General features: G+C 39.8%; 1 protein-coding gene across 2 annotated transcripts in view; it reads right to left on the bottom strand.

The window, feature by feature from the left end:
* BCHE (butyrylcholinesterase) overlaps positions 1–15,252 on the bottom strand; it is a 213,597-nt gene that overhangs the window by 39,981 nt on the left and 158,364 nt on the right. The window contains exon 4 of one of the 2 annotated variants that reach the window (XM_086944335.1): positions 10,383–10,446. The exons of the other annotated variant lie outside the window; for it this stretch is intronic. Within the exon in view, the coding sequence (XP_086800461.1) occupies positions 10,403–10,446 (44 nt within the window). The 3' untranslated portion in view covers positions 10,383–10,402. Of the gene's footprint in view, positions 1–10,382; positions 10,447–15,252 lie in introns of those variants that run through there. 2 annotated transcript variants of the gene reach the window in all.

The following is a 15,252-nucleotide window of genomic DNA, read 5'->3' as shown; positions in this document are numbered from 1 at the left end:
TTCCAACGGCTGCTCATCGTTCTCTTGGTTTTTACTTTTTCGACTTGCTTTTCTCTTGTCCCGTCTTCTTTTATTGCGCTTCTGCTTGGTTTGCTGTTTCTCAGGCGTAGGGATTCTCTTCTGTCCTAATGTAAAAAATCAAGTTCCGGAGCTAGAAATAATTTTAGTTTGAATTGGCTGGCTCTTTCCGAATTTATTTCTGGCTTTGATTCACTTTCCAAAGCTGAATCTATGTCTGATGCTGATGTAGCAGCAGGTGGACCTGTGTTGTACCTTGTCTCTGATATCTTGTCATTTCAGCTGCTAGATTTGGAATTCCTAAATTAGTCATATTGGCGTGAGAACGTAAAAATGTGTCCATTCTTATAGACAAGTTTGTCTTGTTGAAATTGATGTTTTATGACCTCGATTTTGTCCCCTTCCTTTTGTAATCTACCCAACATCTCTTCACACAATTTGGACAGAGATTGAGTGCCCACAGTTTGTCAACTTCTTCATTAAATACGTCAATCCGTTTTTTAAACTCTATTCGATCAGTTTCTGCATATTTCACCAGAATTTGAACCCGTTTTCTTGATGATTCCAGATGGCATTCTGCCCACTCTGCCACTATTTGGGGTTTGGGATTTTCATAACTGGGGCTATAATTATTCTTAATCCCCTCGGAATTCTGCCCACATCCAGGTAAAGCTGAAGGTACTTGTGCTTCCACCATTAAGATTGTTCCTGTTTCCTCAATTTCCAGGATTGTCCCATATTGCTCTGCTGGATGATTGTATTTCCTGCGTCAGGGAGTTCCGAAACTTTTCTATGTTAAACCGGCAAGTCTGTGAATTGCAATAAAATCAAACAGTCTTGCCCGTTGCACACCTCCCCACCTGACAGAAATGTATGCCTTTAAGTTGTACCTCTTGAATTCTGTAAACCGGCTCTCACGTCGTACTCGGGTTGGCCGACTCGAATCTCGCTGTGCGCCGCAGAGGTGACCGCTCCTTTCGCCGTCAGGGGTCCACTGCAATACTCCTTTGCCAGGAAAATTATTACTTCCGGTATTTGTCCGCGGCTGCAGGCACAGACGCCGCAAGCCGTTTGCTGTAAGGTTGACTTGCCTTTTGCAGGGCCAACATATAGGGAGGGGGTCCATGTAAAACCGGGGAAGTCTGCCCACTTAGCAATATCAAAAGCTCTGTTACCTTCCAGATACCGCTGGGGACAGAACGGACATGGACCACCGACTGATGTGTACAAATAATAGGTTTATTATGGATTGTCTGCCATTATGTGTATTGGCCACCCAAGGTCTTGATCACTTGTCAACGCTGTGATTTCCAATCAAACTATATCATAGATACAGATAACAGACTCACATCTAGAGATGCTGGTAACTATGCAAAACTCATGTACAATGTAGTGGTATACATGAAACTCTCAGCTATCCCAGGCATTTGTAGTCATTAAATACATCAATGTAATGCAATAACTAGGACTGGGTGGCAAATTCCATTCGGCTCACGGAATTTGCAGAATTTGGGTTTTTTTGCGTTCTGCTGAGAACGCAGAATTGACAAAAATTCTGCGATCCGTGGCTTCGCTGAATTCTTTGCTTGTTCGCGCTTTCAAAATGCGTGTTCATAAGATATTTACCCCGAGCATGCAAACAGGATTTGCGAACAGGAAAAAAGTATCGCGAATGGGCGTAACAAGCAAATCCGCGTGTTCACAGAATTTCTGCGTGCCCTCTGAGATTTTTTACCTGTGCGCAGAGCTTTGCGTAGCGCGACTTTGCAAATTCTGCCCACCCCTAGCAATAACTATGATATGTTCAATTTATAATATGTTTTGGTAAAATACCCTGTACAAATGTTTTATCTGTAGACATAACCAAAACAAGTGCCTAAAGTGTAAAGTGCAAATGTGGTTTTTCAAACTTGTAACAAATAACTTTACCAATAATGTGCTATAGTGCAATACAGTACTTATTTGAGTTCAAGAAGCAGAAGAAAGTCCTCCAGACCCTCCATAATTATATATACTCTCATTTGACCAGGTATTCACATTGCTGGGATAAATCTGGAATACATTCATCAATGATCTTTCAACAAACTATAGTGCAATTTCTAGAAAAAATGTAACATTCTAAAACTGTATCACTACAAATGTTAAAAGTCATTGATAACAATAATACATGAATATGATCTAATATGGGCCCTGGAACATTTCCTATCATACAGTACAGTTATAGGCAGGTATATAAGTCTTCGAAAGTACTCAGACCACCCAGAGTTTTAGTGTCCAAATCTAAGATGAAACGTGTTTCTAATCTCCTAAATTTGGCTTCCCTATTACCTCCTATGTTGTGTACAGGGACAGCATCCACTAAGAATATTTAAGATATTTCAAGTCACTGTTATGGGTATCTTTAAAATGGTGTGCTACATGGTAAGTGGGGTCTGAGTTGGTTAGGGCCCTGATGTGATGGAGTATACATTTGTGAGCATGTAATTTGGTACTTCCGATGTATTGGAGTCCACATGCGCATTCCAATATATAAATCACATGGTCTGTTTTGCAGGTGAGATGTTTGCTAATTATCTGCACTCTGTCACTAAATAGTGTCAATTATGTAGTTTTGTTGACACCATATTTACAAGCTTTACAAGAAGCACATTTATAAAAACCCTTTCTTGCCGAAAGCCAGGTCCCTGCTTCCTCGACTTCTGGACTGCTCTTTACCAGAGCTTTACTCATGGATGCTGCCCTTCTGTAAGAAATTGTGTGTGTCTTAGGCAGAAGGTGGCCTGTGTGATGGGATCATATGAAATGATTGACCAGTTGCGTTTAATGATACCCCTCAGCTGTTTCTCTTGTTTATTATAGGTTATAATCAGTCTGGTCAGGTCTGTCCCTGACTGACTTTAATATCTATATCTTTAGTCTTATCTTTTCTTTTTTCAAAGTAGTAGCTCGGACCTATTACGTGATTTAGATTTTGCTATAGCTTCATCAACTGTTTTGGTAGAATAGCCCCTTGCTAGAAATCACTCTTTACTTTCATTCGGTTTCACAACCAGATCTGCCTCATTGCTGCAATTTCTCCTCAATATTAACATCTAACTGTATGGAATACTCTCTATCAGATGTAAAGAGTGTGAGCTGGTGGCATGTAATACAGAATTCCCTGTTGTTTCCTTATGGTGTAAAGATGTCTCAAGTCTGTTATTAACAATATGAACTTGGTTATCTAGAAAGTTGACCGTCTCTGGGCTGATTGTGACTGTGAAATTAAGATTAATGTCATTCTCATTAATTTTTGAGACAAAGTCCAAAGCACTTTGTTCTGTCCCCCTACAAATTACAAATATATCATCTATATACCTAAGCCAGGTTACCACATGGCCCTTTACCTCATGGCTACATTTCTTGCTGAGGACCAGCTCCTCCCACCAGCCCTTATGTAAACAGGCGCAGCTGGGAGAGAAGCTGTCCCCCATAGGCACCCCACGCAGTTGTTGGTAAACCTGGTTCTGTAACATGAATAAATTGTTCTCCAGGCAAAGAAAAGTCATATTGATCAACATTTTGTTGTGCTGTACAAATTTTGTTTGTCAGGTGCTGAGAAAGTGTCCCAATGCTCGGATGTCGTCATTGTGCCTAATACTTGTATATAAAGATGTACATGAAATAAGCCTAACACCAATCTAGTGGCTGTAAGGACTTCAGTACGCAACAACTTTGAGAGATGTAGTCATTCTAGAATAATTAATGCATATTCATCATGATTTTTAACATTTTTCAAAATTAACGATTTAAAACAAGTACATCAGGGTATACATTTCACACTTCATGACTTTTACAATAACATTGTAAAAATATTTCAAAAAATAGAAACCACAAATTTTTGTGCCCAATGCATTTCGGGACGCAAGGTCCCTTCGCCAGGGGTCCCTTAAAGAACAGACAGAAATACTGTAGTGGTTTCTATTTACACCGTAGCCTGCAATCTATTAGACAAATGCCAGGTACATAACCTGATGTTTAAGGGGTCGCCTTAGCCGATAGAAAAAATGCGTGCTCGAACAACGACCATGGCCAGACGCCCTGAACTCATCAGACGATCTCCGTTCAACTTCGAGATGGAATACGTCATCAATTCTAGAATGACTACATCTCTCAAAGTTGTTGCGTGCTGAAGTCCTTACAGCCACTAGATTGGTGTTAGGCTTATTTCATGTTCATTTAACTGTTCAGCAGGCAGTAATTCAGCACAGCACACATATCAAACTAACTTGATAAATTGTTGAACTGAGTGCGACCTCCACCCACATTCATTGTATATAAAGATGTGACATCCAGAGTCATCATAGCATACTCATTTTGCCACTCTACGCCTTGTATCTTGTGTAAAAAGTCCCCAGTGTCCTGGATGTAGGATTGGAGGCCTTTGACATAGTCCTGTAAAATAAATAATCTATATATCGAGATGTATTTTAGAATGCTGATATTATAGGCCTGCCAGGAGGTCTCCTCATAACTGGCATAACTGGATATTCCTTTTTCAAAAATGAATATTCCTCTAGACTCGGCAATCCAGCACTTTTCACTTATTGCATTGCACTGATATATTTATTGGACTACAAATGCCTGGTATACCTGTGTGTGTGTGTGTGTGTATATATATATATATATATATATATATATATATATATTCACGAAGATCGTCACTTAACACACAGAAAGCATCTGTTAATCCCAGAAATGACGAGGAGTCGACCCAAAAAAGTGCTGGTGCAAGTGGTGTTTATTCAAATAGAGCCAGCGCTGCCGCCATGACGCGTTTCGCCTTCGAGAAGGCTTGATCACATGACAAATTGCTCGTCACAGAGCAAGGCTTTTAAAGTGACAGTGCATCTTAATTCATTAGAAGACAAGGAAAAAATACTACTGCATAATTTAACAGCGTTGTTTGCTTGCACATGGTAAATTACCAAAAGATGACTGTAAACTGTTTAAAAAAGTTTCCTCAAAGCACATAACTGTTTCAGGAGGATCCTAATATTTTGTTTTAAATTCTTATATTGACAAAACATGGAACAATATAAATGATACTAAACAACAATGAATACATGACAATTAATTATGTCTATGTAAAAAACGTATCAAAAAAGATTGTATATTTACATTTAAATAGCCATGTTACGCTTTGTAAACAGTTCAATTTTTGTCAGCACCAAAGTACAACGCTGAAAAAAAAAGTTTGTTTTTCAGTGCAAAGTGCTAAATCCTTTTAGTCCTACTGAAAGACAATGTCAATTGTTCTAAATATATATATCTTACACAAAGGCGGTTCCTTTTTCCCGGCTCACTCGGCACTGCTTCAAAGGTGCGTAGCTTACGCAGGTGAACCAAACCGCAAACAATGCCAACAAAGTCTCCCAAGGGAAACGAATAAGCCGCCACACCAGCAGTATTCTGTTTGAAAGTTGATTCATTCTTAAATCCATTTGAAAAACACCAGCACAGATTTATCCAAGCGTTCCGGTATCCCCGTATACCTTGTTCACGGTTAATGAATCACATGATTTTCTTCTTTTTTTAAGGTAACTCCAACAGGAAACTATAATCACAGCATTTCCTGTTTGTTGTTAAAAAACTCCCCCATTGATTTCTGGTCTTTGTAGTTTTTAAACAATACAACTATTTACAATTATAAATGAGCAGAAATTTCTTTCAAAACAAAAAAGAGATATGCATTAATTTGTTTGACACTGCCCCAAGGCTAATATTGTCATAATCTCACGTCAGGGAAACATTTTTAACCTTTCCAGCTATTACATTATTTTTCGTATTTTTTGTTATCAGAGACAACAATAACGTTTTCAATAATTCATTTTATATGTATTTATGCCTTTAGTGGGTTTTATCATACATTGTTGTCCTGTTCTTGTCTCTTATTTGCCTCCGTTATTTTTCATGTCCTATTTAAAGCCCTCCAGTGGGCATTTTACTTTTTTTTTTTATTTTCTTGTTTGGCCACCATATCTTTTCATCCTTTTCTGATTCCCAGCACATTTATACAACAGCAGCTAAATTTTGATTTCATAAATGAATGCAAAGTTCTTCCGTCTGGTTTAACCCAGCGGCATCATAGTCCGGAAATTTAAAATGTGTTGAGACTCCTTTTTTCGCAAAGTTTTCTCTCGGTGGCCACCTCTGACATTGACAGGTATAGTTTCAATCCCATAGACTTTGAGAACGTTCCAGTTTCCATTATGGTGGGTCTCCATATGTTTTGCCACAGCATTATTTCTGTCTTTGTTTTTTGTGGCACGAACATGCTCAAGTATGCATTTCTTCAGTTCACAAATTGTGCTGCCCACATGTTTTAGCATGCATGGGCACTCAATGACATAAATTGCATATTGACTCTAGCATGCGATTAGATCCTTTATTTGCCAGACTTTTTTATATGCCATAACTACCTCCGTTGTTGGTTTAGCAATTTCACACACTTTGCAGTTATGGCATTTTATGAAACCTTTTGTTTTTAACCATGTTGGTTTTTGTGTTTTTTCTTGAAATGGCTATGAACCATCCGATCTTTTAAATTCCTGGCTCTTCGATAAGTTATTACTGGATGGGGCCCCATTTTTTCTCCTATAGTTGTGTCCAATTGGAGAATTTTCCAGTTTCTTTTCATTATGTTTACAATTTCTCTCTTGACTGTAATCTAGAATCAGCCTTATGGGTTCCTCTTTAGGACTTTCTTCAACAATTTTAGATGTTAGACTTTCTGTCCTTGATCTTTCATTGGCCTTATTCCAGCATTGATTTATAATACCCTTGCTGTATTTTCTTCCCTTGAAGCGCTTCATTGTACCTGTGCTATGTTTTTTCCATTCTTTTTCCTCACTGCTGATTCTTCGCAGACATAGGAATTCCCTGTAGGAAATGCTTGATATCAAGGATGGCTGGTGAAAACTGGTTGCCTCAAGGGTTGCATTGGTAGCTGTAGCTTTTTGATGTAAAGTTGTTTCCAGACTGGTGTCTTTTACATAAATGTCTACATCTAGGAATACCACTTTATTTTTACTCTTTCCATAAGTGAAGTTCAATCCTGGTGTACTTGTTTTGAGGATTTCAAAGTATTCCTGGAACTCCTGATTGCTCCCAATCCAAACGATAATTTTCAGAATGTATTTATTGTTTGTGGAATGCAAATTTCTTAATAGATAATAGATACATTTTTCTAAATAATCATTGGTGATTTCAGATTTTAATAGTTTTATTGTTATTTGTAAAATCATTAATGTCTGAATGAATATTTTTGATACTACATATTTCTGGAGAGCACAGTGGTAGCTCCGAGCCCAGACGCATGTTATATATGTGGGAGTAGCAGCTGTGATTGGTAAAAAAATCACAATTCCAAGAAACATCTAATACTAAAGCAGCAACACCACCTGCATCACTTTAAGCTACCTCTGCACTGGGTTGAAGTTTGTCCATTTCAGGACTTACATGAAGCACATGAATAAAGGAAACTCAGAACAGCAAATCTCAACTATGACAATAGAAACGATGTTTCAAGACTACTTAGATTACCCGGCAAATTTCTATGTGAATCAAAAGTCATTCATCTCTAGGCACTGTAAAAAGGAACAGTGGTCTGAACCCATCAGGATGACAATAAAATAGGCAGCATGTACTGTTGCTAATTTATTGTATGCGACGGTTTTCACTGCAGCTAAGGCAACTGTCAAGGCTAAAAAGAACAGTCTCTCTCCTCACAATGTGGATAGACTGATGATGAGCAAAATTAATAAATATTTTATTTAAAATCTTAATCAGTTTCCAGAAATCGCATTGGTGAATGGGGGGGGGGGTGATTATTTGGACATTCAAACTGTGGGAAAGTCATCATCTTCCAGATGAATTACTGAATATCAGGATGAACACTTAATTTTGGACTAAAAAGTAGGGATGGGTGATATATTCTGCTCTGCCGGCGGAACTGGTGGAATTTTGGACACTGACTCCCACCCAAACTACACTGCGTGGCAGAGTTTGTTCATGCTTGTTGCTTGAAAATGGTAAATTGGCAAGCACAAGCAAGATTTGCCATCCCCTAAAGGGATTTTTGGTTTGTAGGAAGGCACCCAGTGAGATTTCTCCAAAGTGGGCAATCACACCCATTTGTGGTCAGAAAGCTGCTGCTCGAGTAGAAAATCTACTGGAACACCAGCAAAATTAAGTTGACACGCTGCACCTTCTGGCACACTGCATGATGCTGTTCACGGTAATTTTCAGTGCGTAATGATCTCCTGGACCTAAACCGCGATGGGACGTGCCTATTTCCACTTGTTAATGGAATTCCACGGAATCTTATAACTCTGTGGAATTCTGTGGAGTGAAACTCCACAAGTTCTACCCAGGCCGACTAAAATGTAAAACTAATACTTAGTAACACAAAATAAATTTGATCTATTGACTGAGGCCCTGATTACAATTTGCAGGGGCATGGCGGTGGCAGTCCAGCCACCGCCACACCGATGGTCCAGCCACCCCATTATGAGTTGGGAAGTTCGACTGCTCTGGCACTGCTGATGCTGCCAGGGAACCGCCATTCCCTGGTAGTGTTGCCGGGGTCAGATGCCACAATATGTTTGGAGCCACTGCCATGGTCTTGCCAAGCATATTGCGAGTTTCATCTCTGCCAGTGGTGTCATGGAGGTTCTTACTCCATATACACTGTGCGCCCCGTATGCATGCACACCAGTTCCTGCACGGCATGGACTTTTGTGTCCATGCCGTGCAGGCACCTTGTTGTGTGGTCCCATTGCAGTTCCATTTTCAAAGGCACCACCGACTTTAAAAGAGGCACTGACACACTTCCCGACCACCTTTAAGTTGTAATTTGGCAGGTGGGCGACAGTGCCTGTTTGCAGTGCTAGGGCACGGCAGCACATGACTCCTGCCCCCAGACAACCAAAAGTCATATTGGGCCCTGATTGTTTGCAAATAAAATTAATTCCTCCTTAGGTTCAACAGTAGACTTGGCTATGAACAACCGCCTCTAAACCTTACTCTTGCTTCTTTCATTTGGCTGAATCATTTTCACTGGTATACATGCTCTGCTTGAAATAAGAAACCCCATTTACTCTTTGGCCTGTTCTCTGTTTGGTTATGTTGGGACTGTCAGTCATTAGCCCACTATGCAAAATACCTGTATCAATGGATGTTCACATGAGAGGTCCTGCTTTATTTTTTAAATTGGAGTAAGAGAACGGTGGTACATGCAAAAGATGGAGGATGTTGTTGGAGCAAGTAACAGAATAGGAGCTTTGCTTAGGATAGCTTTATGCACGGTTGAGCAGAAGCTAAGGTTGGCCTTAGAACAATGTTCCGGAGAGAAAAAGAATAGGAAATTGGTTTAAGATTTAACAAAAAGACTGTTTACGAAAGGCAAGCATTTGACCAAGGACATGGGGTCATGTAGTCTTTACTAATACTTGGTCAGTATGGTGACACACCCTTAATGTACTATAGATACTTAAATATGGAAATGATCTGTTGTTGTCATGTTGTTATAAACTGCCTTTCTCAACATCCACCAATGATGATCAATATAACAAGTGATCAGTGTGCGCATAGTGCCAGTTTCAATAATACTTGTTTCACAAAATATCAGCACAGGACTGCAGCTGATTGGCTATGCAATGATCACATGTATTCCATAGAGAGTGTATAGGAATATATTTATTAATCTTATCAAGAGCGTCACTGATCATTGTTAGCAGATGCTTCAAATGATCACTGTTGTTTCATGAAATGCTGCACGCTGATGCCAGAAGTCTTCTGAAATTACTGAAAAGTAGAAGACTGTGCTTTCTTTAACACTAAACAAAGTCCAACTGAATCTACCCTTTCCCCAACACACTCCATCCACACCATCTATTACAGACCCTTTTTTCTGTATAAACAATATGCCAAGGCCAACCCAATGCTTCACCTATCTTACCCACACATCCTGAAACAGACCCATCACCATGCTAGTATAAATACTCCACTATTCAATCCAGACTTTTTTTTAAAGTTCTTGCGATGACATCCTATGGTCCTCCTATCCCCTTCTCAGAGTCTTTACACCCTTGATGACATTGAAGAAGGTCTCTGCGGTGGTAGGGGAAGGAGAGTTACTGGCTGCTGGGGTACTGCGGTTGGTGCAACTCCACTACCGATAGTGACTGTGGTATTTTGCAGCTGGTTCGGAGGTTCAAGATCCTACTGCTTCCTCCTCTTCCTCCACACCACCAGTTGGCATAAGCCAGGCAAATGCCTCAATTTTGACTTGGTGCAGCCTAGTGGGTAACTCCCACCAGTAGTTTTGCTGTGGGTCAGCCGCCTAAAGATCCAGGGGTTGGTCTCCAGCAGGAGCATAATGTTGTTCTGAAAAAGAAGAAAAAGTCATGTATTGTAGCAACTGCAAGCACATGGTTGTGTTGATCCTGCCATACAATGGTGCTGGATGTCTAAGTCCAATGACATTTTGTGATTCTGCATCACTATTTTATTTTTCACCCCATAATTATTTGAATATTTTTTGCTTATATGGAAAGAGCTTTTCTAAAAAAATTATGATTCTTATCCCTGTGTTCTTTTAAACAAAAGTGACCAAACTGCAAAGTTATACGGTTACAGACAAAGTGGCACATTAAATATGAAGCAGAATGTACTGTATTTTTAATGCAAAACAATTTAGCTAACAATTATGTATGGTTTTCAAACTCCTATTGTCACATAATGCTGTTTACAGTGGCCATGTTCTTCCCTTTCCCAAATAAAATGTCTGACTCCACACCACACCCTGGTCTTAATTCCTTACCAGTACAACAAATATTGCTCCTGCATTAGGGAGCAAGTGGATTTTAAGTGTTAAGTAAAGCAGACTTTGGGCCAAGGCTTGGGCTAGGATTAGGTTTGGCTATAGACAGGCTAGGTCAGGTGGGTAATGGACTGGCATAAGGGATGACATAAGTAGAAACTTAGGAAGAAGGGATGGAAGAAATGTTGTGCATTCCATGATAGGACATGAGATTTTAGGTATTAGTGGGCACTGGGTAGCGTAGCTCTTCTACCTAATAAATTAAACGGCTGGTAGGCAGAGACTAAAACATAGGTGCTTACCTTAAAAACTGTGCACCTGTAGGGGCTAGCAACCATTGGTGCAGCCAGTAAATGCAATGACACCCTGGCCAAGAGTCCTGAGACACCTGTTGAATCCTGATAATTGCTATAGATACCACTCCAACAGCAAGCAAAGGGGCTATTTCCCATTTTTTACCCAGGGCCCAAGACATTCTTGGCACACTACGAGGGGCCAGAGAGCCAACCTCAAAAATGGCTGCACTGAAATGAGGCTAAAAAGGTCAGAATGAGAAATCAGTCATAATGTAATAGTTATGGCAGACCGGATAGGCAGAATTTGCAGGTGTGGAATCTACTGTAGTTGAAAAGTGCTCCGGTAAACAGGCAAAGAAAATTGAAGCCAGCCTACATCACTTGGGCAGCTGTGATGAGTCTATGGGTGCAGAGCATGTGGCCAGGATTGGACTGCACTTCCACGAAAGTGACAGAGCTGGATCTGTTGGCTCATACATGAGACTGACACAGATCCTACAGGAACACTTGTGGCATCACTAGACCATGGGTCATGCGTTGGATAGCAGGCCTGGAGCAGGTGGTGGCTATGAAAACAAGTGGTGTTGCCTCCAAAGGATCAGATCTGAAAGCAAGTAGGTGGATATATTGAACTACTGAGTAATAAAATAGCTGTAGGGATGTATACCTAAAAATGAGGTCAGTTACAGAACTGTAGACCAGCCTACATGCCGCAGAAAACTACAGCATCCATAACAATTAGGTTCTGGGGAATTTGCTGGGTGAGCCCCTGCTTAGAACCTAGCGGTGGACACATGGTCAAAATATAAAGTGATTAGCCACAGGCCTGTGGAACTGCTTGTGCATCAGGCCTTGCATATTACTATGGAATAACAAAGGAAAAGGCATGCTGCCCATTGACTGAGGGCCCGATTCACAGAACTAACTTAAGACAAAATCCTAAACTTACAACTTTTGGTATTCACAGAAGTTAGGATTTTGTCTTACGTCTGTCTTAAGTCTGTCTTAAGACAAACTTAAGACAAAATCCTAACTTCTGTGAATACCAAAAGTAATAAGTTTAGGATTTTGTCTTAAGTTAGTTCTGTGAATCGGGCCCTGAGAGAACATTTTGGTGTTTGGTGGCTATAAACGGCATGTTGATATAATTTTGGGAACAATTTGATGCCTTGAAGTTCAAATGTTGGAAGGAAGCAATATATGAACTGCATCTATCAGGTGACTTATTGAGAACCACTGAGTAAACTAAATGAGTGGATGCATGATCCCTTGATTCCTAAGCCCCTGGCAACTTGTACATAAGACTCTGAGGTAATGCAATGTGCGACTGACAGGTGCATATACCTTTCTAACAATCAACATTGCACGTCAATGATATTATAACTTACCTTACTCCCCAGCTTATCTAACATTCCTACTTCTGAATTTGGCACAGTAATAGGAAATTCTAACCATAAGTGACCTGACTCGCTAAAGATAAATGGCAGAAGGCAATATGCAAATGGAAATAAATGACACTCCAAATGCTGGAGGGCAGGCAGAATACCAAGGTGTAAACATGTGACTGAAGATGAAGCAGAAATGTTTATATCATTAGACTACAATATGTAGTCAATAATATATCTCAAATGGATATTAAGGCTAAGTCCACAAACAATCATAATCTGGAAACATATGTTGAGAACTTGATTACACCCATGATAGGATCACTCCTTAAGAGTCTCCATCCACCACTTTGCTTACTCCACTAGCCCCATTTATTTGTATTGTTTATTTTTTCCCCTTTTTGTTATTTGTAGTAGAGTATGTCTTCACATATACTTTGAATTAGAAATATGTTCATCACAGACTTTTTAATGCAAACTATGTATATTTATATATAGGAAATGTCTAACATATATGAAGAAAATAATTGAAATAAAGCAAAAAAAATCAACTTATACTATAACAATAAGTGTTATTTCTATTAGTTATTACATGTCAAAAAATAACGTAGTTAGTTTTATGATGTCCTTGGGTCTGTTGGCTTATTAATATAGCTCACTACTTTCTGCCTTGCAAAAAAAGAGTTCATATTATTCCCTACAAGCAGTGATTGCATTAGTAGTAGGGGTCCCCTTTTTTCCAAAGAGGATCACTCCCTGCTCCACAATCCTCGTCAGGTGCACCTGCATACCCAAATATAATAGCCTGACTCCTAAATTACAGTGACAAAGATACAGAGCTTCGACAAGCAAGTTAGAAGAAAAGGGTAACATATGATGGTAACTCTATTTCCATATTCCTAGAGTTTACACTTACTGTACTAGAAGCACAACAAGTACACCTTCCACTTAAGAAAAAACTATGACAAACTGGGACAGAGCATTCCATGCTATATGGCACCAGATTGTGACTTTATTTGCAGCAGAAACAACATATCTCCTCCAACCCCAGGCAGCCATGACATCTCTGAAGAAGGAGGGGCGATTGAACCTGAGTGTTTGTTAAACACTGGAGTGACCTCTGATCGAATGGATGACAGTGATGCGGAACAAGAAGAAACTAGGGGCCCATTAATACAGGATGTACTTCTGATGCAACTGATCGATGTACCTGGTTTACTCCCTTTAAGCATATATACCCCTTACAGGAGAGTATAATTTTATAAATAGGGGCACAGTCAGCCCTTAGGGAAGGATGGATTATTAGTATTCATAGCAGGCTATGTAATGATAAATGGGGGTTTACTCCCTCAATGATTAATATTATACCCCAAAAAGCAATAGGCACTGGGGTATTAGTTGAGAGGGACAAGGACCCACCTCAAATTATACCTGCAATCCTTGTCAGGGAGAACTAAAAAAGCCACTAAATAAACTGTTGCTTAACCCTCTGGTAGCTTGGCACAAAGTAGTAAGGCTTGATTAAGAGGCAGCGTGCAAAATGTTTATGAAGCACTTAAACAGTAATAAAGTGGAAATACCACATAAGAAAAATACCAAATCAATTTAGGAAAATAAAGAATATATTATTAAATAAGATTACACCAAAATTACAAAAATCCAATAAGTAGAGGTGCAGATGCAAATTTTTACATTTTAAACTGAATATAGTGCCAAAAAGCACAACATCCCAATTGTGGTTTATCTGGTCATGGTAACTGGGTCAAAGTCTAAAGTTAAGGCTGTCCAAAATGGAGCATGGGTCAGACACAGGGGCCAGCTTTATTCCACTGGAAAGTTTAACTTTTGACTTAGAAAGTATTATGGAGAAAAAGTGGTCATCAACAGACTGTGGGAGGGACAAGCACAAGCGGAGTCCAAGGGAGGCCTTGTCAATGGTGGGTTACAGAACAGCAGAGTCCCAGTGCAGTCAACAATGAAGGCAGAAAGCTCTATATGGGCAAAGTTCCAGGTCTGAGCCTGGGAAAGACTTGACATCAATCAGATGCTTTTCTGCACAGGTCCAGATGAAGCCTTATATGCTGGACTTAAAAAAAGGTTTGGAAGCCCGATCTCTTTCAGCATGGCAAGCGAGTGAGCTGAGGCTTACTGGTGATTCAATGTTGATGGCTGAAGGTTTGAAATTAATCCCAGTTTCCATGTGTTCTCCAGGTAAAAAGTTTTCAAAGAGTTTCTAAGTGCCACAACATTAAATTTTACAGACAGGAGGAGTACACTTTGACACCAGCCAATGGACTCTGACTTTGAGGGAATTACTTGGGAGTTGGGACTAGGTTCAACAGCGGTCAGCATAAGGGTCCAAGTAAATACATTTTCCCAATAATGGGGTATGCCAATTCTAACAAGTTTAGAGTGGAGAACAGTAACACTTTACCACTGGTTAGCAAGAGTAAAGTGTGCAGAGTCCTATAGTTAGCCATACAATTTGAGCACCAGAAAGCAAAACCAGGAGGAATACAGTGCAAAAGATGGCTTTTAGAAATGGGATCTCTAATTGGCAGAGGTATAACCCTGTCCATGTAGGGACCACCATTCTGGTCAGTGTAAGCTGGATACACACTAAAAGATAACCTGTGTTCACCCTTTGGTAGCTTGGGACCGAGCAGTCAAGCTTATCTAAATAGACAAT

This window comes from Lissotriton vulgaris, chromosome 11 (assembly GCF_964263255.1).
Source record: "Lissotriton vulgaris chromosome 11, aLisVul1.2, whole genome shotgun sequence".
Lineage (NCBI taxonomy): Eukaryota > Metazoa > Chordata > Amphibia > Caudata > Salamandridae > Lissotriton > Lissotriton vulgaris.
This window is presented reverse-complemented; position numbering and strand designations above follow the sequence as displayed.